This window comes from Salminus brasiliensis, chromosome 12, assembly GCF_030463535.1.
Source record: "Salminus brasiliensis chromosome 12, fSalBra1.hap2, whole genome shotgun sequence".
Taxonomy (NCBI): Eukaryota; Metazoa; Chordata; class Actinopteri; order Characiformes; family Bryconidae; genus Salminus; species Salminus brasiliensis.
The window spans coordinates 39,858,605-39,885,533 of NC_132889.1; the positions used below are offsets into that span (position 1 = coordinate 39,858,605).

Sequence of the window (26,929 nt, forward strand, 5' to 3'; positions counted from 1 at the left end):
TCTCTGCTCCCCGGGCGCTGGAGTTGGCTGCCCACCGCTCTGGGTGTGTGTGTGTGTCCTCACTGCCCCTAGCTCACTAGTGTGTGTGTGAGTGTGTGTTCACTACCACAGATGGGTTAAATGCAGAGGACCCATTTTGCTGTACAGTGCACACTGTACAATGACAAATACGTGCACCTTTACCTTTACCTCTTTACCTTTGATGAAGAGACGGTTCTCCAGGAGCAGTTGGAGGACTCGCCTGACGTGTCCCACATGTTCCTCCAGGGACTGGCTGTATATTGTCATCGAGGTAGACATATACGAAGCGGTCCAAGGCCTCCCGTAACACATCATTGATAAGACGCTGGAAAACCGCTGGGGCATTCATAAGACCGAAAGGCATGACGCGATACTCATAATGCCCTGTAGGGGTGATGAAAGTGGTTTTCCACTTATCCCCCTGTCTCATGCGGACCAGGTTGTAGGCACTGCGTAAGTCCAGTTTGGTAAAGACCAGTTTGGAATGACCGACTCTAGCTTAGGGTCTCTCTGGGGGGGGTTCTTCCTTGTGACCCAGACAGGTCCCCCGACAATGTGGCCCCCAAGCATAGACTGAGTGGGTTGTCCAATCTATTCGTGGGTTGTGGAGTTCCAACCAGGGGTAGCCCAGCACCAACTGCAGATGAGGTGCCTGAGTCAGGTACAATTCCACCTGCTCAGTGTGCGCCCCAATCCGCAGTGTTATCGGTTGGGTGCGACGGGACCAGATCCCAGAATCCTCCCATCTATGGCATGGACAGGTAGTGGGCGTTCCAGGGGGTCCACAGGAAGGCCGAGACTAGCAGCCAGTGAGCTGTCCACAAAATTGCCCACAGCCCCAGAATCCACAAAGGCTGTCAGCAATTTATGTTGGTCCAGGCTAGAGTAACCGGGAGGTGAAGTCCCAAGATGGGGGATACCACATGGTCTAAGGCCGAGTCCCCTGCTCGGGTTAGACCCTCTCGTTTACCGACCTACAAAGGACTGTCTTAGACCTGTCCCCGGGGATGGGTCAGGGTGGTAGATGGTCAGGTAACCAGGCACCTCCCAGTTGCTTGGGCTCAGGAGCCTCCCGTGGCGGTTGTCCTCCCTCTGACGTATGCGGTTGTCCAGGCGGATGCACACCTCATAGAGGTCGGAGAGTGTAGAGGGTAGGTCACGAGTGGCCAGCTCATCAAGGCCTCCTCACCCCAAGCACTCTCCGCTGCCAGAGTGCGAAAGTCTATAGCATATTCTGCTACAGAGCGTGCACCCTGGGTGAGGTCTAGCAGCCGTGGGCCAGCGTCTCTGCCCTCTAATGGCTGGTAAAACGTCTGATGTAATGCCTTAGTGAACGCCTGAGCAGTGAGGCAGTCAGGAGAGTTCTGCTCCCACAGGGCCGTAGCCCACGCTAGAGCTCGGTCCGTGAGCAGGGACACCGTGTAGGCCACTTTGGAGCGCTCTGTGGGGAACCAGGAAGGTTGCTGCTCGAATGCGAGACTGCATTGCAGCAGGAATCCTCTGCATTTGTCTGATACCCCAGTGTAATGCTCAGGTGTAACCAAGTGGGACTCATGTCCAACCGTGGCTACCTCAGGAGGAGGGGGTGGGACCAGCTGTGTGGCAGTCTCAGGGTGGGCCTGTGTGGCCTCAGCCTGAACTGTAACCAGCTGGTTCAACCGCTCTGTGATCACCAATAGCAGTTGCTCATGGCGGCCGATGGCCGTGCCTTGATGCTGTAAAGATTGCTTAATTGGCGCCAACTCTGCTGAGTCCATTGCTGGTCGCACCTTTCTGTTACGGTGTGGTGTGGGGTTTGGACTCAAGTGCAGTTAAAGTTTGTTTTATTAAGATCAAATGGAACTACTCCTCTGATGGTGTGTGCTTGGTGACTGTTGGGCTTGAACTCCCAACCCTGGTAATGGGAGCGTAGGAGAGGTGGCAGTATAAAACACCGATCATAAGCAACATAGAAAACGGCGGAGAAAAAAGGAAAAAACAGGAATGATGTTTACTCAAACTGAAGACAACAACTCATGCTTTTCTCTTTTAACTTCAACTTTTCGCTGTTCACAAATAAAACTTTTCTCTTTTAACTTCAACTTCTCTACAAAGGTGCGACAGGGAAGTGTGTTTGGCTGGGTGTATTTATACCGTGCCACACAGGTGGGTCTGGTCCACGTCGATTACCGCTGGGGATTCTGGGGCTTGGAGTTTTTTGCTCCAACCCCACCAGCTTTCATACTTTGCTGGCCGGGCCCCCTGCTAGTGGCTGGTGGTACATGCTGCCTGCTCACAATCACAGCACAGAGACAGCCCTTTAGACCCAATCACAGCACAGAGACAGTCCTTCAGACCCAATCACAGCACAGAGACAGTCCTTCAGACCCAATCACAGCAGAGACAGCCCTTCAGACCCAATCACAGCACAGAGACAGCCCTTCAGACCCAATCACAGCACAGAGACAGCCCTTCAGACCCAATCACAGCACAGAGACAGCCCTTCAGACCCAATCACAGCACAGAGACAGTCCTTCAGAATCAATCACAGCACAGAGACAGCTCTTCAGACCCAATCACAGCACAGAGACAGTCCTTCAGACCCAATCACAGCACAGAGACAGCCCTTCAGACCCAATCACAGCACAGAGACAGCCCTTCAGACCCAATCACAGCACAGAGACAGTCCTTCAGACCCAATCACAGCACAGAGACAGCCCTTCAGACCCAATCACAGCACAGAGACAGCCCTTCAGACCCAATCACAGCACAGAGACAGTCCTTCAGAATCAATCACAGCACAGAGACAGTCCTTCAGACCCAATCACAGCACAGAGACAGCCCTAGTGAAGATTACACACCATCTCCTTCCTGCAGAGCAGTTTAACAGTTTAGATGGTTTGGTAACTTTTATCAATAATGTATTAATAGTTCTGATCAGAGGAGGACGGGTCGGGTCCCCTTGTGAGTCTTGGTTCCTCCCGAGATTTCTTCCTCCAGCTCTGAGGGAGGTTCTCCTTGCTCACTGGGGGTCTTTGATCCTTCATGTCTTACGTTTTTTCTTTTTTCTTCTTTTTTGTCTTTTATTAATCACTATTTGTGTAAAGCTGCTTTGTGACGACAACAGTTATAAAAACGCTGTACAAATAAATTTGACTTGACTATGAGGTGTGTGTGTGTGTGAGTGAGGTGTGTGTATAAAATGTGAATGAAGTGTGGGTTTGTGTAAGGTGTGTGTATATGAGGTGTGTGTGTGAGGTGTGTATTTGCACCACTGGACCAAGGCTAATCTCCACTGGGAGTTGTTTAGGAGTTAGCCGCAGCACTAATGTGGAGAGCAGATGGAGGCATGTGTCTCTGCTGACGGGCGGCTGAGGTTTAAACACTGAATCATGGGAAAGTTTTTTTAGGTAAAGTAGGGCGGCAGGTGCAGCTGTGCTGTTTATTTACAGAGAGAGAGAGAGGGGGGGGAGAGAGAGAGAGCAAAAGAGAGAGCGAGAGAGAGAGAGGCAGAGAGAGAGAGATGGAGAGAGAGAGTGAGAGAGAGAGAGAGAGAGAGAGAGAGATGGAGAGAGAGAGAGAGAGAGAGAGAGAGGCAGGGCTATAAATGGATGTTAACACCTGCTCTCTCTCTGGGCTGGCCGGTTCTGTCAGGACAAATCTGGTGGTGATGACCGTTAATCAGAGTGAGTGTGTGTGAGTGTATGCCTGTAATGAAGCTCCTGCAGCTGCTGGCCTAACAGCCCCGTCACACTCCTCCACACTTACCCTCACCCTACCTGCACACCTCCAAACAACCCCGTCACACACCTGTCTCTCTCTCTCCATCTCTCTCTCTCTGGAAGACCTGCTGGAAGACTGCCCGCTGAGGTCCCCTCTACCTGCATCAAACCAGCTGCCACCTACCAGTCCGGCCAGCGGGCCCCCCCACCCGCCACCACCCATGGCGGACCGGCGGCTCTCCCGCCTGCCGCTGCTGCCTGTTTGGTGGCCATGCTGAAACCTAGATGGACTCGTGTCTGTCTGCCACTATTAACTTTCTGTTGCATCTGCTTTGGTAATTTTTATCATTAATGTTTAAACAGTCTGGCCAGAGGAGGATGGGTCCCCCTTGTGAGTCTTGGTTCCTCCCAAGGTTTCTTCCTCCAGCTCTGAGGGAGTTTTTCCTTGCCACTGTCGCCATTGGCTTGCTCACGGGGGTCTTCGACGCTTCATGTTATTCCTTCTTTCTTCTCTGTCTCTGTTCTTTATTAAGTACTAATTATGTAAAGCTGCTTTGTGATGACAACAGTTGTAAAAAGCTATACAAATAAATCTGACTTGACTTGACTTGACCTGTCGCCTGCTTTACCTCTCCCTGAGGTAGAGGTGGGGTGTCTGAGAACTTTATGCACAGTCTAGTGGTACTCCTGGACCCACCTCGCTCGGTCGAGAAACCTTCCTTCCTAAAACTGTAAAACTTGCGAGCCAAGCTCCTTTTCCTTTCAGTCTTTCATTCAGTTCTTGAGGATCTCACGCAGCAGCTGAAGAGTGAGCACTGACATGCGAGCAGGGACGAGGAGAACGTAGGAGCAGGGTTATGGTTTTAATAAAGAGCAAAAAGCAGGAAACACCCGAAGCAAACTGACCCAACTAAACCAAAACAAGCAAAAGAGACGAAACTGACCGGAACTGAGTCCGAACGCCACGGCAGTGAGAGCCACAAAACCCACTAACCCACCAGAACCACAGGAAACACAGGTACCACATACACACTGAGACAAACCAGGAACACCTGAGAAGAGTTAACAAAGGGGCGGGGCTACGGTGGAGAACACCTGGGAGACAAATCAGAAGGCGGGACAAAGGTGGAGGCAGAGCCATGTGCTAATGTGCACAGGACAGAAGACGCAGAGACCAGGAAGGCAAAAGACAAAAGCATGACATAGACACCTGTTACACAGATAAATATATATATACTAATAGTTTCATATTACATAAAATACATTTTTACTATATTAAACCTTTAACACACACACACACACTGTAATCTATCACACACACTAATCTATCACACACACGGTAATCTATCACACACGCGGTAATGTATCACACACACGGTAATCTATCACACACACACTGTAATTTATCACACACACAGTAATATATCACACAGTAATATATCACACACACACACTCTGTAATCTATCACACACACACTGTAATCTATCACAGACACACTGTAATCTATCACACACGCGGTAATCTATCACACACACACTGTAATCTATCACAGACACACTGTAATCTATCACAGACACACTGTAATCTATCACACGCGGTAATCTATCACACGCGGTAATCTATCACACACACTGTAATCTATCACACACACAGTAATATATCACACAGTAATATATCACACACACACACTCTGTAATCTATCACACACACACTGTAATCTATCACAGACACACTGTAATCTATCACACAATCTATCACAACAGTTAACCAGGGACAACGTCAAACAAAACAACAACAGTTAACCAGGGACAACGTCAAACAAAACAACAACAGTTAACCAGGGGCAACAAAACAACAACAGTTAACCAGGGGCAACAAAACAACAACAGTTAACCAGGGACAACAAAACAACAACAGTTAACCAGGGACAACAAAACAACAACAGTTAACCAGGGACAACAAAACAATAAAACAACAGCAGTTAACCAGGGGCAACAAAACAACAACAGTTAACCAGGGACAACAAAACAACAACAGTTAACCAGGGACAACAAAACAACAACAGTTAACCAGGGACAACAAAACAACAACAGTTAACCAGGGACAACAAAACAACAACAGTTAACCAGAGACAACAAAACAACAACAGTTAACCAGGGACAACAAAACAACAACAGTTAACCAGGGACAACAAAACAACAACAGTTAACCAGGGACAACAAAACAACAACAGTTAACCAGAGACAACAAAACAACAACAGTTAACCAGGGACAACAAAACAACAACAGTTAACCAGGGACAACAAAACAACAACAGTTAACCAGGGGCAACAAAACAACAACAGTTAACCTGGGACAACAAAACAACAAAACAACAACAGTTAACCAGGGACAACAAAACAACAGTTAACCAGGGACAACAAAACAACAACAGTTAACCAGGGACAACAAAACAACAAAACAACAACATTTAACCAGGGACAACAAAACAACAACAGTTAACCAGGGACAACAAAACAACAAAACAACAACAGTTAACCAGGGACAACAAAACAACAGTTAACCAGGGACAACAAAACAACAACAGTTAACCAGGGACAACAAAACAACAAAACAACAACAGTTAACCAGGGACAACAAAACAACAACAGTTAACCAGGGACAACAAAACAACAAAACAACAACAGTTAACCAGGGACAACAAAACAACAACAGTTAACCAGGGGCAACAAAACAACAACAGTTAACCTGGGACAACAAAACAACAAAACAACAACAGTTAACCAGGGGCAACAAAACAACAACAGTTAACCTGGGACAACAAAACAATAAAACAACAACAGTTAACCAGGGACAACAAAACAACAACAGTTAACCAGGGACAACAAAACAACAACAGTTAACCAGGGACAACAAAACAACAGTTAACCAGGGACAACAAAACAATAAAACAACAGCAGTTAACCAGGGGCAACAAAACAACAACAGTTAACCAGGGGCAACAAAACAACAACAGTTAACCTGGGACAACAAAACAACAAAACAACAACAGTTAACCTGGGACAACAAAACAACAAAACAACAACAGTACACCTGGGACAACAAAACAACAAAACAACAACAGTACACCTGGGACAACAAAACAACAAAACAACAACAGTACACCTGGGACAACAAAACAACAAAACAACAACAGTTAACCTGGGACAACAAAACAATAAAACAACAACAGTTAACCAGGGACAACAAAACAACAACAGTTAACCAGGGACAACAAAACAACAAAACAACAACAGTTAACCAGGGACAACAAAACAACAACAGTTAACCAGGGACAACAAAACAACAACAGTTAACCAGGGGCAACAAAACAACAACAGTTAACCTGGGACAACAAAACAATAAAACAACAACAGTTAACCAGGGACAACAAAACAACAACAGTTAACCAGGGACAACAAAACAACAACAGTTAACCAGGGACAACAAAACAACAACAGTTAACCAGGGACAACAAAACAACAAAACAACAACAGTTAACCAGGGACAACAAAACAACAACAGTTAACCAGGGACAACAAAACAACAACAGTTAACCAGGGACAACAAAACAACAGTTAACCAGGGACAACAAAACAACAACAGTTAACCAGGGACAACAAAACAACAACAGTTAACCAGGGACAACAAAACAACAAAACAACAACAGTTAACCAGGGACAACAAAACAATAAAACAACAACAGTTAACCAGGGGCAACAAAACAACAACAGTTAACCTGGGACAACAAAACAACAAAACAACAACAGTTAACCTGGGACAACAAAACAACAAAACAACAACAGTTAACCAGGGACAACAAAACAACAACAGTTAACCTGGGACAACAAAACAATAAAACAACAACAGTTAACCAGGGACAACAAAACAACAACAGTTAACCAGGGGCAACAAAACAACAACAGTTAACCAGGGGCAACAAAACAACAACAGTTAACCTGGGACAACAAAACAACAAAACAACAACAGTTAACCAGGGGCAACAAAACAACAACAGTTAACCTGGGACAACAAAACAATAAAACAACAACAGTTAACCTGGGACAACAAAACAATAAAACAACAACAGTTAACCAGGGACAACAAAACAACAACAGTTAACCAGGGGCAACAAAACAACAACAGTTAACCAGGGACAACAAAACAACAACAGTTAACCAGGGACAACAAAACAACAACAGTTAACCAGGGACAACAAAACAACCACAGTTAACCAGGGACAACAAAACAACAACAGTTAACCAGGGACAACAAAACAACAACAGTTAACCTGGGACAACAAAACAACCACAGTTAACCAGGGACAACAAAACAACCACAGTTAACCAGGGACAACAAAACAACAACAGTTAACCAGGGACAACAAAACAACAACAGTTAACCTGGGACAACAAAACAACAACAGTTAACCAGGGACAACAAAACAACAACAGTTAACCTGGGACAACAAAACAACAACAGTTAACCTGGGACAACAAAACAACAACAGTTAACCAGGAACAACAAAACAACAACAGTTAACCAGGGACAACAAAACAACAACAGTTAACCAGGGACAACAAAACAACAAAACAACAACAGTTAACCAGGGACAACAAAACAACAACAGTTAACCAGGGGCAACAAAACAACAACAGTTAACCTGGGACAACAAAACAACAAAACAACAACAGTTAACCAGGGACAACAAAACAACAACAGTTAACCAGGGACAACAAAACAACAACAGTTAACCAGGGACAACAAAACAACAGTTAACTGTTAACAACAGTTAACAGTTAACAACAGTTAACCTGGGACAACAAAACAATAAAACAACAACAGTTAACCAGGGACAACAAAACAACAACAGTTAACCAGGGGCAACAAAACAACAACAGTTAACCTGGGACAACAAAACAACAAAACAACAACAGTTAACCTGGGACAACAAAACAACAAAACAACAACAGTTAACCAGGGACAACAAAACAACAACAGTTAACCAGGGACAACAAAACAATAAAACAACAACAGTTAACCAGGGGCAACAAAACAACAACAGTTAACCAGGGGCAACAAAACAACAACAGTTAACCTGGGACAACAAAACAATAAAACAACAACAGTTAACCTGGGACAACAAAACAATAAAACAACAACAGTTAACCAGGGACAACAAAACAACAACAGTTAACCAGGGACAACAAAACAACAACAGTTAACCAGGGACAACAAAACAACAACAGTTAACCAGGGACAACAAAACAACAACAGTTAACCAGGGACAACAAAACAACCAACAGTTAACCAGGGACAACAAAACAACAGTTAACCAGGGACAACAAAACAACAACAGTTAACCAGGGACAACAAAACAACAACAGTTAACCTGGGACAACAAAACAATAAAACAACAACAGTTAACCAGGGACAACAAAACAACAACAGTTAACCAGGGACAACAAAACAACAACAGTTAACCAGGGACAACAAAACAACAACAGTTAACCAGGAACAACAAAACAACAACAGTTAACCAGGGACAACAAAACAACAACAGTTAACCAGGGACAACAAAACAACAACAGTTAACCAGGGACAACAAAACAACAACAGTTAACCTGGGACAACAAAACAACAACAGTTAACCAGGGACAACAAAACAACAGTTAACCAGGGACAACAAAACAACAACAGTTAACCAGGAACAACAAAACAACAACAGTTAACCAGGGACAACAAAACAACAAAACAACAACAGTTAACCAGGGACAACAAAACAACAACAGTTAACCAGGGACAACAAAACAACAACAGTTAACCTGGGACAACAAAACAACAACAGTTAACCTGGGACAACAAAACAACAAAACAACAACAGTTAACCAGGGACAACAAAACAACAAAACAACAACAGTTAACCAGGGACAACAAAACAACAACAGTTAACCAGGGACAACAAAACAACAACAGTTAACCTGGGACAACAAAACAACAACAGTTAACCAGGGACAACAAAACAACAACAGTTAACCAGGGACAACAAAACAACAAAACAACAACAGTTAACCAGGGACAACAAAACAACAAAACAACAACAGTTAACCAGGGACAACAAAACAACAACAGTTAACCAGGGACAACAAAACAACAAAACAACAACAGTTAACCAGGGACAACAAAACAACAGTTAACCAGGGACAACAAAACAACAACAGTTAACCAGGAACAACAAAACAACAACAGTTAACCAGGGACAACAAAACAACAGTTAACCAGGGACAACAAAACAACAACAGTTAACCAGGGACAACAAAACAACAAAACAACAACAGTTAACCAGGGACAACAAAACAACAACAGTTAACCAGGGACAACAAAACAACAACAGTTAACCTGGGACAACAAAACAATAAAACAACAACAGTTAACCAGGGACAACAAAACAACAACAGTTAACCTGGGACAACAAAACAACAAAACAACAACAGTTAACCTGGGACAACACTGTGACAACAGAACAGAGCAAAACAAAAGAGCACACCTGAGGCTGACACGAGACGAGGGCCAGGCTAGCGAGCCAGGGAGAGGACTGAGCTGGAGATAACGCTAACCCAAACCATCAGGCCCTGCCTGGGTGAAACGGGGTGAAAACACAAAACCGCTAGTCAGGCGCTTCCGGACTGACGTGACTCCAGAGCTGAGGGAACCACTACCGAACCTGAACGACAGAACCGAACCTGAGAGAGGGCTAACTCCCCTAAGCACCGGGGATACTTAGAGCCTGTCTCTGAGCCAGAGGCCGCTAAGGGAGCTAGGCTAAGTCCCCTAAACGAGCCCCTCCGGAACCTGCTGAAGAGTAGACTCCAGAGAGCTGAGAGTCTGAGCCAAGCGGTAGCTAAGCCGGTTCTCTAAAGCTAAGTAGGATAGCCTCTAAGATATAAGGCTATCGGCAAACCCCAATGGACCCACGCTGAACCACGGTGCATCAGATAAAACCCTGGACACCGTCTTGAGTTACACTGAGGTTAACTGAACCAGGGGCCGTTAATCCTCGGCACTGGCTGCTGGCGCTAGCCCTCCTTAAATACGTCAGCCACAGGTGAAACACATTAACCAAACGTGAACCAAAACACAAAGACAAAGACAGAACAAAACCGTGAAGGCAGAAACCAACCAAAGTGTCAACATAAGAGTCCTGTCCCAAAAAGAGTCTCATGCAGTCCTGCGCGACGCGGCGTGACAATCATTAAAAGAATCCGAGTTCAATAATCATCTCTAAAAAGAGGAAGTGAAATTTTAAAGATTAAAAACAATTTTTTAAATGTTTTTTTTCTAAAGGTAAATACTTAATATGAAGCATTATTATTATTATTTAATGATTATCAAAATAAATATATTATACTAATATTCATTTATGTTAAAATAAGTAAGTTATACGTTTTTGTATTTGTGAGTATTGGGTGTTAACATGATATTTGAGTTAAATTATTGGGAAGTGTAATTATTACAAAAATGTAAATCTAGTAATTTTTCTACATCAGTAAATAAATGGTTAATCATAGAAAGCATTTATTAATGCATAAGTAAATATTATGTAATTATTAACAGCCATTAACAGATGATTAGAGACACTGATTAAGACATTGTGTATTATGGTCTGTTCATGGTCTGGTCAAATCCTTTCATAAAGCTTCAGAAAGTCTGTTTTCCTTTTAGAGAGCTCATTAATTCCACCGCTTCACTGCAGCTCAGTAAACAGTAAACAGGGCAGGAGATCTGAGCGGTCTGAGATCTGGGATTTTTGATTTTATTAAGTATTTGTTTATTTGAGGTTAAACCAGTTAAACCAGTTCATTTGAGACTGGTCTTCAGTTCAGTGTTGAAGTGTTGTTACTGGTGCACCATAAAACCACAACATTCCCATTAAAACCAGTGAGGCTGTTTACACTGCTGGGACGAGGAATAACCTGTAAATTAAAATTCACCTGAAATAGAAATCTGCCCATAAAGACCATCATCATCATCATCATCATCATAATCTGCTTAGCTTTAACTCATACATAAATGTAACTGGGTCTCTTTAACATTTCCATCAGTAACCTCTTGAGACACACACACACACACACACACGCATACACTGACATCCATAAACAACCCTACACCGACAAAAAGAGAGATAACCATTCTGACCGACATACAGACACTGACTACTTGAGATTGATTGACTAACTGATTGATTGATTGACTGATCATGTGATTGACTGACAGATTAATCTCGTCCTCTGATGAGTCTCTGAGTGGCTCGACTTTACCATTGATTCACGAGGTTTTATACTGTCTATAACTACGGCTGTAATGTGAGTGTCATACATAACTGATTCATACACAACTGATTCACTCTGCTCTTTAAATATTACTGATTCACTCTGACCTTCATACATAACTGATTCACCCTGAGATTCATACCCAACGGATGCCTGCATGCACATCTGATTCAATAAGAATAGATTCATACATAACTGATTCACTGTGAGCTTTGTATTGAACTGATTCATTCTACAGTTAGCTGTGATTCTGTTGACTCACTCTGAGCTCAATAGAGAGTTATGATTCTCTCAGAGGGTTTGTTCATAACTGTGTTTCTTCTTGTGTGTGTGTGTGTGTGTGTGTGTGTACCCTCAGCCGTCTGCACAGATGGTGTGTAGTCTAATCTCCTCAGCAGATGCACAGCAGCATTAATCATGCAGCAGACTTTAAATCAGGAGTTAACTCCCCACTCCCTGTGACCCCGCCCACGTAAAGCTTTACTCTGCTTTATAACCTCTATAACGCAGTCTATTACACACTCTATAATACAGTCTGTAACACACTCCATAACGGTCTAAAATACACTCCATAACACAGTCTATAACACACTCTATAACAGTCTATAAATGACTTTATAACACAGTCTATAACACACTCTATAACAGTCTATAAATTATTTTATAACACAGTCTATAACACACTCTATAACAGTCTATAAATTACTTTATAACAGTCTATAACACACTCTATAACAGTCTATAAATTACTTTATAACACAGTCTATAACACACTCTATAACAGTCTATAAATTACTTTATAACAGTCTATAACACACTCTATAACAGTCTATAAATTACTTTATAACACAGTCTATAACACACTCTATAACAGTCTATAAATTACTTTATAACACAGTCTATAACACATAGTCAAACAGTCTAGAAACACTGTAATAAAGCTCATAGAGTTGCTCAAAAACCACACGAGTGCTCTCCACACGCTCTGAGGAGAGACCAGTCCGAAATCAGCTCCTTATTCTCTGAATGGAACTAACGACCATTTAAGGTGGAACGGAAAGATGTCCAGTAAGGACGACGGATATGGAGCTACCTTTAGCCTCATTGCTCCAATTGGCTAATTGGTGGCCTATATGCTTCCTATGCTTGTTAGCTAAAGTTAGCTAATTATGACTTTATGCACACATGTATAGTGTTATATACTGTATTAGTGTTATATATAGTGTTATATAGTGTTAGTGATATATATATATATAGTGTTATATATTGTGTTAGTGTTTTATATATAGTGTTATATATAATGTTAGTATATAAGTATATATATAAAGTATACAGTGTCAGTGTAATATATAATTTTATATAGTGTCAACGTTATATATAGTGTTATATACTGTCAGTGTTATATAGTGTTATTTACATTTACATTTAAGTGCTTTGCTATTTACTCAAGAAAAACCTCAGCTAGTTAGAACAGACTAATAGTTCAAAGATACCTTCATCAGTTATATACTGTTAGTGTTATATATAATGTTATATTTAGTGTCTACATACAGTGTCAGTGTAATATATAATGTTATATAATGTTAGTGTTATATATAGTGTTATATACAATGTTAGTGTTATATATATATATAGTGTTATATACAGTGTTAGTGTTATATATAGTGTTATATACTGCATTAGTGTTATATATAATGTTAGTGTTATATATAGTGTTATATACAATGTCAGTGTTATATATAGTGTTATATACAATGTTAGTGTTATATATATAGTGTTATATACAGTGTTAGTGTTATATATAGTGTTATATACTGCGTTAGTATTATATATAATGTTAGTGTTGTATATAGTGTTATATACAATGTCAGTGTTAGATATAGTGTTATATACAATGTTAGTGTTATATATATAGTGTTATATACAGTGTTAGTGTAATATATAGTGTAAAAAACATTACTTGCTGTGTTTTACCCAGCATGCTTTGCAGTGTTCTACCTTTTTCCCTCCAGTGTTGAGGCGTATCGGGGTCAGGTAGGGGTCGAAGATGAGCCGCCGGGTCTCAATGTTAACCGGAGACTGTCTCCTTCCGACAGAGCACAGGTTCCACGCCGTGTTCACCAGTCCCCAAAATGATGGCACTGCCCCACACACACACACACACACACACACACACACACACACACACACACACTTACTTATTTATTCTTATTTATTTATGCTTAATCAGCTTAATGTTCTAATGTTCTAGAACATTCTCTAAAGAGAGAGAGAGAGAGAGAGATAAAGAGAGAGAGAGGGAGAGAGAGACAGAGAGAGACAGAGAGAGAGACAGAGAGAGAGAGAGAGAGACAGAGAGACAGAGAGAGAGAGAGAGACAGAGAGAGACAGAGAGAGAGAGACAGAGAGAGACACAGAGAGAGACAGAGAGACAGAGAGAGAGAGACAGAGAGAGACAGAGAGAGAGACAGAGAGAGAGAGAGAGAGAGAGAGAGAGAGACAGAGAGACAGAGAGAGAGAGAGAGACAGAGAGAGAGAGAGAGAGAGACAGAGAGAGAGAGACAGAGAGAGACAGAGAGAGAGAGACTGGAATATTCCTCTAAATCTGTGACGTCGTTTTTATTGAGCTTTAAATCCCTGAGATCTGGATCATCAGCTGCCGTCAGCCTTCAGCCAAGTTCCTCCTTAGAACGAGAAACACCAGCTGCTCACACACCTCTGCAAACCTCTCCCTAGAGTCTAACACAGACTGATGGTGGGCTAGTGTTGGGGTGCTAGTTGGCTGATGGTGGGCTAGTGTTGGGGTGCTGGTTGGCTGATGGTGGGCTAGTGTTGGGGTGCTGGTTGGCTGATGGTGGGCTAGTGTTGGGGTGCTGGTTGGCTGATGCTGGGCTAGTGTTGGGGTGCTGGTTGGCTGATGGTGGGCTAGTGTTGGGGTGCTGGTTGGCTGATGGTGGGCTAGTGTTGGGGTGCTGGTTGGCTGATGCTGGGCTAGTGTTGGGGTGCTGGTTGGCTGATGGTGGGCTAGTGTTGGGGTGCTGGTTGGCTGATGCTGGGCTAGTGTTGGGGTGCTAGTTGGTTGATGGTGGGCTCGTTGTGGGGTGCTGGTTGGCTGATGCTGGGCTAGTGTTGGGGTGCTAGTTGGTTGATGGTGGGCTAGTGTTGGGGTGCTGGTTGGCTGATGCTGGGCTAGTGTTGGGGTGCTGGTTGGCTGATGCTGGACTAGTGTTGGGGTGCTGGTTGGTTGATGGTGGGCTAGTGTTGGGGTGCTGGTTGGCTGATGCTGGGCTAGTGTTGGGGTGCTGGTTGGCTGATGCTGGGCTAGTGTTGGGGTGCTGGTTGGCTGATGCTGGGCTAGTGTTGGGGTGCTAGTTGGTTGATGGTGGGCTCGTTGTGGGGTGCTGGTTGGCTGATGCTGGGCTAGTGTTGGGGTGCTAGTTGGTTGATGGTGGGCTAGTGTTGGGGTGCTGGTTGGCTGATGCTGGGCTAGTGTTGGGGTGCTGGTTGGCTGATGCTGGGCTAGTGTTGGGGTGCTGGTTGGCTGATGCTGGGCTCGTTGTGGGGTGCTGGTTGGCTGATGGTGGGCTAGTGTTGGGGTGCTGGTTGGCTGATGCTGGGCTAGTGTTGGGGTGCTGGTTGGCTGATGGTGGGCTGACTATGGGCTGATGGCGTACAGTAGGAAATTCCCTGTCATTTAGCAGCAGTGGTAGGGGAGGTGAGCAGCTGTGGCCAGATGCAGCAGATGGACAGTGAAATCCTGACTCCGTTTAGAATTACATCAGTGGGGGGAGGTGAAGGTCTCTGAGACAGAAGCTGAGAGTGAATTAAACTGAATTAAACTGAATTAAACTGCACCAGTTGGTGCTGTGAGTGTAAATGATCTACTTGTTTGATGTCTCTGAAACAGGAGCTTTACAGGAGGAAGACAATCCTCCTAACTTTCAAAGGAAGCTGATGTGGAAAGATTTTGGAGCATTTCTATTGGTCTGTTCATCATGACTTCTTTCTAATTCTGCTTAGAACTAAACACATGGAGAATAACTGATAGTTCTGACAGCCAGGGTGTCGTATTTCCTTTGTCTGCGTTGATCTGTCCTGCAGGAGGCGCTGAAAGAGGAGGTGTGGGAGTTTTCCCTGTGTGCTGTCAGCGCTGGCTGTTCAGTTACCCAGTGTTTCTGATTGTATCTGTCTGGTGCTGAAATTTCTGACTCTAATTAGCTGACTCTCAGTCCAGCCTGCAGGTCATTCTGAGGGTCAGCTGGTGTTTGCTTTACCTTTTTCTCCTAAAACTCCCATCAAACAGCCCAATCTTACCTTTACCACAGTCAACAACAACCATACTAATAACAATAACAGTAATAATAATAAAGACCATAACAACGACATAGCATAGAGTAGAGGGAGTGAGGCAGTGTGGGAGTGAGGGAGTGAGGCAGTGTGGGAGTGAGGGAGTGTCCTGTACAGGTTTAAACAGTCCTTACATTTTTCAGCTGTTTCTGTTCACTGACCTACATTCATCTGTGATTCCCAAAATAAAGCTGAAACCTCCCAGTAATCCAGCTACTGTTCATATCACTCCACTCACTCCACATCACTCTACTCTACTTACTCTACATCATTCCACATCACTCCACTATATTCACTTCACTCTACTCACTCACTCCACATCATTCACTCACTAAACTCACTCCACATCACTCCACTCACTCTACATCACTCACTCACTCCACTCACTCCACATCATTCCACTCTACATCACTCACTCACTCTACTCACTCCACATCATTTACTCCACATCACTCTACTCACTCCACATCACTCACTCCACATCACACCACTCTACATCACCCCACTCTACATGACTCCACTCTACTCACTCCACATTATTCACTCACTCTACTTACTCCACATCTCTCCACTCTACCCACTCCCCTCTGCTCACTCCACTCTACTCACTCTACTCACGCCATTTTACTCACTCTACTCACTCAACATCACTCTATATCACTGCACTGTACTCACTCACTCTACTCTACTCACTCTACATCACTCCACTCTACTCTACTCACTCCACATCACTCACTACACATCACACCACTCTACATCACCCCACTCTACATGACTCCACTCTACTCACTCCACATTATTCACTCACTCTACTTACTCCACATCTCTCCACTCTACCCACTCCCCTCTGCTCACTCCACTCTACTCACTCTACTCATGCCACTTTACTCACTCTACTCACTCAACATCACTCTATATCACTGCACTGTATTCACTCACTCTACTCTACTCACTCTACATCACTCCACTCTACTCTACTCTACTCACATCACTCACTCTGCTCACTCCACTCTTCTCACTCTACATCACTCCACTTTACTCACTCACTCTACTCACTCAAAATCACTCTATATCACTGCACTGTACTCCTTCTGTCCACTCCACATTACTCCACTTCACCTCAGATTAACCAGCAACAGTTGTATTGATGTACAGAGGGTGAAATCATGAGTTAAACATTACTCTAGTCCCTCTGGAGGTTCTAGATAGGCTGTGAATGTGTTCTATAAGAACCATCAAAAAGATAAGAGCTTGATTTTGCTGTTAATCAAAACAATCATCAGTAATAATATCAGTACAGACTACAGTGGGAAAAAGCTTTAGTGTCTGGTTACAGGCAGCAGGGGAGATCTAAAACATAGCTTTACAAGAGTGTACACTACATGGTCAAATGTATGTGGACACTTGCTCCTCCACAGATCCAAACCCACCATAAGGACGCTGCACTCACTGTTGTTGGGGATTTTAACAACGCCAACCTCAAAAGTGTGGCAGAGAACTTTCACCAACACATCACCTGCCCCACCCGGGGCCACCGGACTTTAGATCACTGCTACACCACACACAAAGACAGCTACAAAGCGCAGTCAGTACCACCGTTTGGAAAGTCAGACCACGCCGCCATCTTTCTCCTACCAAAATATAAACAAAGGCTGAAGCAAGAGCTTCCGGTGGTGAGAGAGGTCGAGCGCTGGACGGACCAATCAGTGGCCACGCTGCAGGACGCTCTTGATGACGCGGACTGGGACATGTTCCGGCGCAGCTCCGATGACGTCAACATGTTTACGGAAGCGGTCGTGGGTTTTATCGGGAAAGTAGCGGACGACACCGTCCAGAAATCTACAATCAAAACATTTCCCAATCAGAAGCCCTGGGTGGATAAAAGCATCCGGGAGGCTCTGAATGCCCACACTGCTGCCTACAACACGGGACTGATCAGCGGAGATATGCAGGAATACAAGTCTGCGTCATATGGAGTAAGGAAGGCGGTAAAGGAGGCGAAGCAGCGCTACGGGAGGAAACTAGAGTCCCAGTTCCAGCAAAACGACTCTAGGAGCCTGTGGCAGGGACTGAGAACAATAACGGACTATAGGAGCCCACCCTGTGGACTGGGAAGTGCAGACTTATCTCTGGCGAACGAGCTAAACACCTTTTATGCTCGAATTGATGCTGCAGCCGGCAACGTTAACTACAGTGACACCGGCACAGCTGATATAGAGGAGCACGTCAGAGAACAAAGAGCCTTCACCATCACAGAGAGAGATGTACGGCGGGTGTTCAGAAGAGTGAATACCAGGAAGGCTGCGGGACCCGATGGCATCTGTGGTCGAGTCCTAAAAGCCTGTGCAGATCAGCTAGCCCCGGTATTCACGGACATCTTCAATCTCTCACTGACGCAGGGGATTGTTCCATCGTGCTTCAAACAGTCCATCATCGTTCCTGTCCCGAAGAAACCACAGCCAGCCTGCCTCAACGACTACCGCCCAGTCGCCCTCACATCAGTCGTGATGAAGTGCTTCGAGAAGCTGGTGAGAGACTTCATCACATCCACGCTGCCCGACACCCTGGACCCGTTTCAGTTTGCATACCGTCCAAACCGTTCCACAGATGATGCCATCGCTCACCTTCTCCACACATCGATGACACATCTGGATGCTGGGAGGGGTAATTATGTTAAAATGCTGTTTGTGGACTACAGTTCAGCATTTAACACTATTATTCCCTCAAGACTCACCACAAAGCTGGAAGATCTAGGTCTCCACCCATCCATCTGTGACTGGATCTCCAACTTCCTGACTAACAGACCACAAGCTGTTCGGGTAGGCAAGCATGTCTCACCCACCCTCACCCTCAGTACCGGAGCCCCTCAGGGCTGTGTCCTTAGCCCTCTGCTGTACTCGCTGTACACCTCAGACTGCAAAGCCACTTCCAGCCAACTCCACCAACATCATTAAGTTTGCTGACGACACAGTTGTGGTGGGCCTGATCTCAGGAAATAACGAGAAGGCCTACCTGGAAGAGATTAGAACCCTGGAGAACTGGTGCCAGGATAATAATCTCCAGCTAAATGCCAGCAAAACGAAGGAGCTGATTGTGGACTTTAGCAGGAAACAGCAGAGGAGCTACCAACCTGTCCACATCAGTGGAACGGCGGTGGATAGGGTAGGAAGCTTCAAATACCTTGGAGTGACCATCTCTCAGGACCTGTCATGGAGTTGCCACATCAACACCATAACGAAGAAGGCTCGTCAGCGCCTATACCACCTGAGACGACTGAGGGACTTCAGACTGCCCTCCAAGGTACTACGATCCTTCTACTCCTGCACCATCGAGAGCATCCTCACGGGGAACATCACAGTCTGGTTTGGGAACAGCACCAAGCAGGACAGGCAAGCGCTACGACGAGTGAGACGTTCAGCAGAGCGAATCACTAGGATGGAGTTTCCTGACCTGCAGTCCATCTACAAGAAGCGGTGTTGGACCAAGGCCAAGAAGATTGTGAAGGACCCCAGTCATCCCAACAATGGACTGTTTTCTCTGTTGCCCTCGGGGAAACGCTTAAGAACCCTGAAGGCTCACACAGAGAGAATGAGGAGGAGCTTCTTTCCACAAGCCATCCGTGCCCTGAATGGGGACAGGGACTAGGACACTAAATTAAAGTATCTACATACACAAACTGGACCCTCACTCACTACAATACACAACCATGGCTCACGGAAAACACACTACGGACAACAATGAAAATATTTCTTTTAACTCACACATACAAATATGTACATATGTATATGTATGTATATATACACACACACACACACACACAGACACGCACTATTTCATCTCTGTATATATATTTGTATATTTGTATTCTGTACTTTTTTTTGCTTATATTTCTATATTTTCATTTTTATATTCTATTCTTTAACTTAAATGTAACTTATTCTATTTTTATTTTCTTCATTTTTATTTTATTTTTCTTTTGCACTTTTGCACTTTACTTCATTAAGTTAAGGTTTAGTTAAGTTTAAATGTAGATTTTTATTGTATAGCTTGATGTGAGCAGACTGTCAAAAAAGCATTTCACTGCAAGTTATACTGTGTATGACTATGTATGTGACAAATAAAATTTGATTTTGATTTTTTTTTTTTTTTTTTTTTTTTTGTTCTTCTTTAAATGAGGGGTATTAGGGAGTTTGTCCCCCTTTGCTGTAACAGTATCTTCTTTTCTGGGAAGGCTTACCCTAGATGTTGGAACATTGCTGTGAGGGAGATTTGATTGATCTCATACCTAAGGTACCAGATGGAGCCTTAATCACTCCAGAGAATCCCACAGTTCCACTGCTCTACAGCTCAATACTGCTTTATACCCCTCTAGCCCACACCTGGCAATAGGCATGGCGACCTTAGAGTCATGTGATCATGGCTGCTCCAGAGAGTCAGTGCTTTTCAATGGAGATTATACAGCTGTGTGTGAACACCTGTGTCAGATTCCTTAAAGCTGCTGAACTGGGGTGTCCATATACTTATGGACAGATAGTGTACTTCTGAACTGAGCTGTAACTCTTATATAAACGGAGTGTTCTATTAAACGCTGCTACAATCCCATTACAGCACTGAGGAGAACAGAGGAGAACACAGCGCTCGGTTCTGACACGCTCGTCTCGCCTCAGCATTCACAACAAAAGCCATGATTTCTTTCTTTAATTAGAGCGGAGTGTTTATACTGAGAGAGGATTTACACACACACACACACACACACACACACACACACACATACACATACACACACACACACACATACACACACACACACACACACAGCGGTCAGCGGAACCATCTCTCCTGTGTAATCTGATTGGCTAAAAAAAGATCATTTAATTCACATGGATGAGATTCTTACCAGAACAGCATACACACATCACACACACCCTCACACACACTATTACACACCCTCACACACACTATTACACACCCTCATACACACTATTACACACACTATTACACACTCTCACACACACCCTCACACACACTATTACACACCCTCACACACACTATTACACACCCTCATACACACTATTACACACACTATTACACACTCTCACACACACCCTCACACACACTATTACACACCCTCACACACACTATTACACACCCTCATACACACTATTACACACACTATTACACACTCTCACACACACCCTCACACACACTATTACACACCCTCACACACACTGTTACACACCCTCATACACACTATTACACACCCTCACACACACTATTACACACTCTCACACACACCCTCACACACACTATTACACACCCTCACACACACTATTACACACCCTGATACACACTATTACACACCCTCACACACACCCTCACACACACTATTACACACTCTCACACACACCCTCACACACACTATTACACACCCTCACACACACTATTACACACCCTCATACACACTATTACACACCCTCACACACACCCTCACACACACTATTACACACCCTCACACACACTATTACACACCCTCACACACACTATTACACACCCTCATACACACTATTACACACCCTCACACACACCCTCACACACACTATTACACACCCTCACACACACTATTACACACCCTCATACACACTATTACACACCCTCACACACACCCTCACACACACTATTACACACTCTCACACACACCCTCACACACACTATTACACACCCTCACACACACTGTTACACACCCTCATACACACTATTACACACCCTCACACACACCCTCACACACACTATTACACACCCTCACACACACTATTACACACCCTCATACACACTATTACACACCCTCACACACACCCTCACACACACTATTACACACTCTCACACACACCCTCACACACACTATTACACACCCTCACACACACTATTACACACCCTCATACACACTATTACACACCCTCACACACAGGGTGTGTAATAGTGTGTGTGAGGGTGTGTAATAGTGTGTGTGAGGGTGTGTGTGAGAGTGTGTAATAGTGTGTGTGAGGGTGTGTAATAGTGTGTATGAGGGTGTATCTAATCTCCTTTGAGCTACATCTAAGGCAAAATGTAAATTCTTCTCCCCAACACTGCCTAAAACGCACAATAACACCAATGACAACTGTACAGTTTACTAAAAATCTCCCACCCCTATCGACCTTAGCTTACACTCCGTCAGACCAAACGGAGCTCGTCAAATTAACAAACGATCTAGAGAATACCCTCCGATCAACCTTAGACAAAGTAGCACCGTTCAAAAATAAAATGATGAGGCAAAAAAGGCTTGCACCGTGGTACAGTGATCAAACTCGTACCTTAAAACAAACAGTGCGGAAACTAGAGCGTAAATGGCGGACGACCAAACTAGAGGTGTTCCACTCTGCGTGGAAGGACAGCCTTAGTCAGTATAGAAAGGCACTCATTAAAGCTCGCTCAGCGTATCTGGCCTCGCTGATCGAGAAAAACAAAAACAATCCCAGAGTTCTTTTTAATGAGATCTCTAAACTTACTAAAAGCCAGGCAGATACTCAACCCCAGATCCCAACATCTTTAACTAGTCATGTTTTTATGGACTATTTTAATAATAAAATAGAAAATATTAGACAACAAATCCAACCCTGCTTATTAAATCAAACATGGCCGTCACCCGATGTAGTTGCTTTAGAACAAAACTTAGTTGTAGAACAAAGGCTGGAAGCCTTCTACCCACTTCCACAGCCAGAACTAGAAAAAATTATATCCTCAGCTAATTGTACAACATGTACACTCGACCCGATTCCCTCTAAATTGCTAAAAGAAATTCTCCCAATTATAATCGGACCTCTTTTAACAATTGTAAATTCATCCCTTAGCCTTGGGCATGTACCCCAAACCCTTAAAATAGCAGTTATAAAACCTTTAATCAAAAAACCAAATCTTGATCCTAGCGTATTATCTAATTATAGACCCATCTCAAACTTAACATTCGTATCTAAGATATTAGAAAAAGCTGTGGCCCAACAACTCTGCTTATACCTGAGTAAAAATGACATGTATGAGAAATTCCAGTCTGGATTTAGACTCAATCACAGCACAGAGACAGCCCTAGTGAAGATTACGAATGATCTCCTTCTTGCCTCTGATCAAGGCTACGTATCTTTATTAGTCCTACTAGACCTTAGTGCAGCCTTTGATACAATAGATCATTCTATATTACTAGAAAGATTAGAGAAAATGGTTGGAATCACAGGGACAGCCCTATCATGGTTCCAGTCATATCTAACGGGACGCTTCCAATTTGTAAAGATAAATGATTTATCTTCAAACTACACAGAAGTAAGATATGGAGTTCCGCAAGGCTCAATTTTAGGACCACTATTATTTACATTATACATGTTACCACTGGGCTCAGTTATAAGCAGACATGGCGTTAATTTCCACTTCTATGCAGATGACACACAGCTCTATATATCAGCCAAACCTGACGATAAATTTAGACTACAGAAAATGGAGGACTGTGTAAAGGATATAAAACTCTGGATGTCACATAACTTCCTTCTCCTTAACAGTGACAAAACCGAAGTTCTCCTTTTAGGTCCAAAAGACTCTAGAAATAAACTATCAGACTTAATGTTAGACTTGGCAGATTCTCCCATCATTCCTGGTTTAGCAGCTAAAAATCTTGGCGTCACATTCGACTCAGATTTATCATTTGAGCAACATATAGCTAATATTAGTAGAACAGCCTTTATGCAGCTTAGGAACATCTCCAAACTAAGAAACTCCTTATCACTACAAGACGCAGAAAAGCTAGTACATGCTTTTATTACCTCAAGGCTAGATTACTGTAATGCGTTACTGTCAGGTTGTTCCAGCAGGAACCTCAATAAACTTCAGCTGGTGCAAAATGCTGCAGCCAGGGTCCTTACTAAAACTAGAAAATTTGACCATATCAGTCCAGTTCTATCAGCACTTCATTGGCTCCCAGTTAAATTCCGTATTGAATACAAAATTCTTTTATTAACATATAAAGCCCTACATGGCCTCGCTCCTGAGTACCTGCAGGATCTTATAGTATATTACGAACCATCAAGACTACTTAGATCTCAGGGTGCTGGCCTCTTACGCGTTCCCAAAATTCTGAAAACCTCAGCAGGGGGAAGAGCCTTTTCCTATAAAGCCCCCCAGCTCTGGAATAACCTTCCAGATAATGTTCGGGACTCAGACACAGTCTCAGTCTTTAAATCTAAACTGAAAACTTATATGTTTAGTTTAGCTTTTGGTAATTAATGTTTCTTAGATAAGGGCTGCAGGTCCAGGGGTTCGCGGACCCAGGGAATTGTAGTACTCTGAGATGCTGGAGCTGTCGTCTCGCTGCTTACACGCGATCACTCAGGTTTGTTGACGGTGGAGCAGATAGATGCTGGTGTTCTCAGGGTACGCCCGTGTCCGTGTTACCTTCTGGCTCTCTCCTTTTAATTATGCTGTGATAATCAGACCTGCCGGAGTCATCAGACATACCCAGATGCTGATGATCAACATTCTCTGCACTCCATAAAATTCCTCTTAGAACTAACTTCTCTCTCTTTACCTTCCCCGAGTAAATGGCCACCCAGCCCGATCTGCAGGAAGATTGCCCGCTGAGGTCCCCTCTACCTGCATCTAACCAGCTGCCACCTACCAGTCCAGCCAGCGGGTCCCCCCCAACCCGCCACCACCCATGGCTCACCCGCCAGCCGCTGCTGCCTGTTTGGTGGCCGTGCTGAAACCTAGATGGACTCGTGCCTGTCTGACACTATTAATATCACAACTATTAACTTTCTGTTGTACCTGGTTTGGTAATTTTTATCATTAATGTTTAAAACAGTCTGGCCAGAGGAGGATGGGTCCCCCTTGTGAGTCTTGGTTCCTCCCAAGGTTTCTTCCTCCAGCTCTGAGGGAGTTTTTCCTTGCCACTGTCGCCGTTGGCTTGCTCACGGGGGTCTTTGACGCTTCATGTTATTTCTTCTTTCTTCTCTGTCTCTGTTCTTTATTAAGTAATAATTATGTAAAGCTGCTTTGTGACGACAACAGTTGTAAAAAGCGCTATACAAATAAATTTGACTTGACTTGACTTGACACCCTCACACACACTATTACACACCCTCACACACACTATTACACACCCTCATACACACTATTACACACTCTCACACACACCCTCACACACACTATTACACACCCTCACACACACTATTACACACCCTCATACACACTATTACACACCCTCACACACACCCTCACACACACTATTACACACTCTCACACACACCCTCACACACACTATTACACACCCTCACACACACCCTCACACACACTATTACACACCCTCACACACACTATTACACACCCTCATACACACTATTACACACCCTCACACACACCCTCACACACACTATTACACACTCTCACACACACCCTCACACACACTATTACACACTCTCACACACACCCTCACACACACTATTACACACATCACACAAACTATTACACATACATCGCACACACCATCACACACACTATAACACACACATCACACACACACTGCTACACACATCACACACTATTACACACACACCACACTTACTATCACACACACACTCTTACACACACATCACACTATTACACACATATCACACACACTAAGACACACCATCACACACCATTACACACACCCTCACACACACATCACACACACCCTCACACACACTATTACACACCCTCACACACTATTACACCTCACATCACACACACTATTACACACACCCTCACACACACACTCTTACACACACATTACACTATTACACACACATCACACACACTAAGACACACCCTCACACACACTATTACACACACATCACACACACTATTACACACACACACACCCTCACACACACTGTTACACACCATCACACACCCTCACACACACATCACACACACCCTCACACACACTATTACACACCCTCACACACTATTACACCTCACATCACACACACTATTGCACACACCCTCACACACACACTCTTACACACACATCACACTATTACACACACAGCACACACACTAAGACACACCCTCACACACACTATTACACACACATCACACACCCTCACACACACTATTACACACACACACCCTCACACACACTGTTACACACCATCACACACCCTCACACACATCACACACACCCTCACACACACTATTACACACCCTCACATCACACACACTATTACACACACCCTCACACACACACTCTTACACACACATCACACTATTACACACACATCACACACACCCTCACACACACTATTACACACATCACACAAACTATTACACACACATCACACACACTATCACACACACCATCACACACACTATTACACACACATCACACACACCATCACACACACTATTACACACACATCACACACACCATC

At 43.9% G+C, this 26,929-nt stretch overlaps 1 protein-coding gene across 1 annotated transcript in view; it reads right to left on the reverse strand.

The window, feature by feature from the left end:
• Window positions 1-26,929, reverse strand: part of ca10b (carbonic anhydrase Xb) — a 40,406-nt gene that overhangs the window by 8,726 nt on the left and 4,751 nt on the right. Inside the window, exon 3 of the mRNA XM_072693955.1 lies at window positions 14,067-14,233. Within this exon, the coding sequence (XP_072550056.1) occupies window positions 14,067-14,233 (167 nt within the window). The remainder of the gene's footprint in view (window positions 1-14,066; window positions 14,234-26,929) is intronic.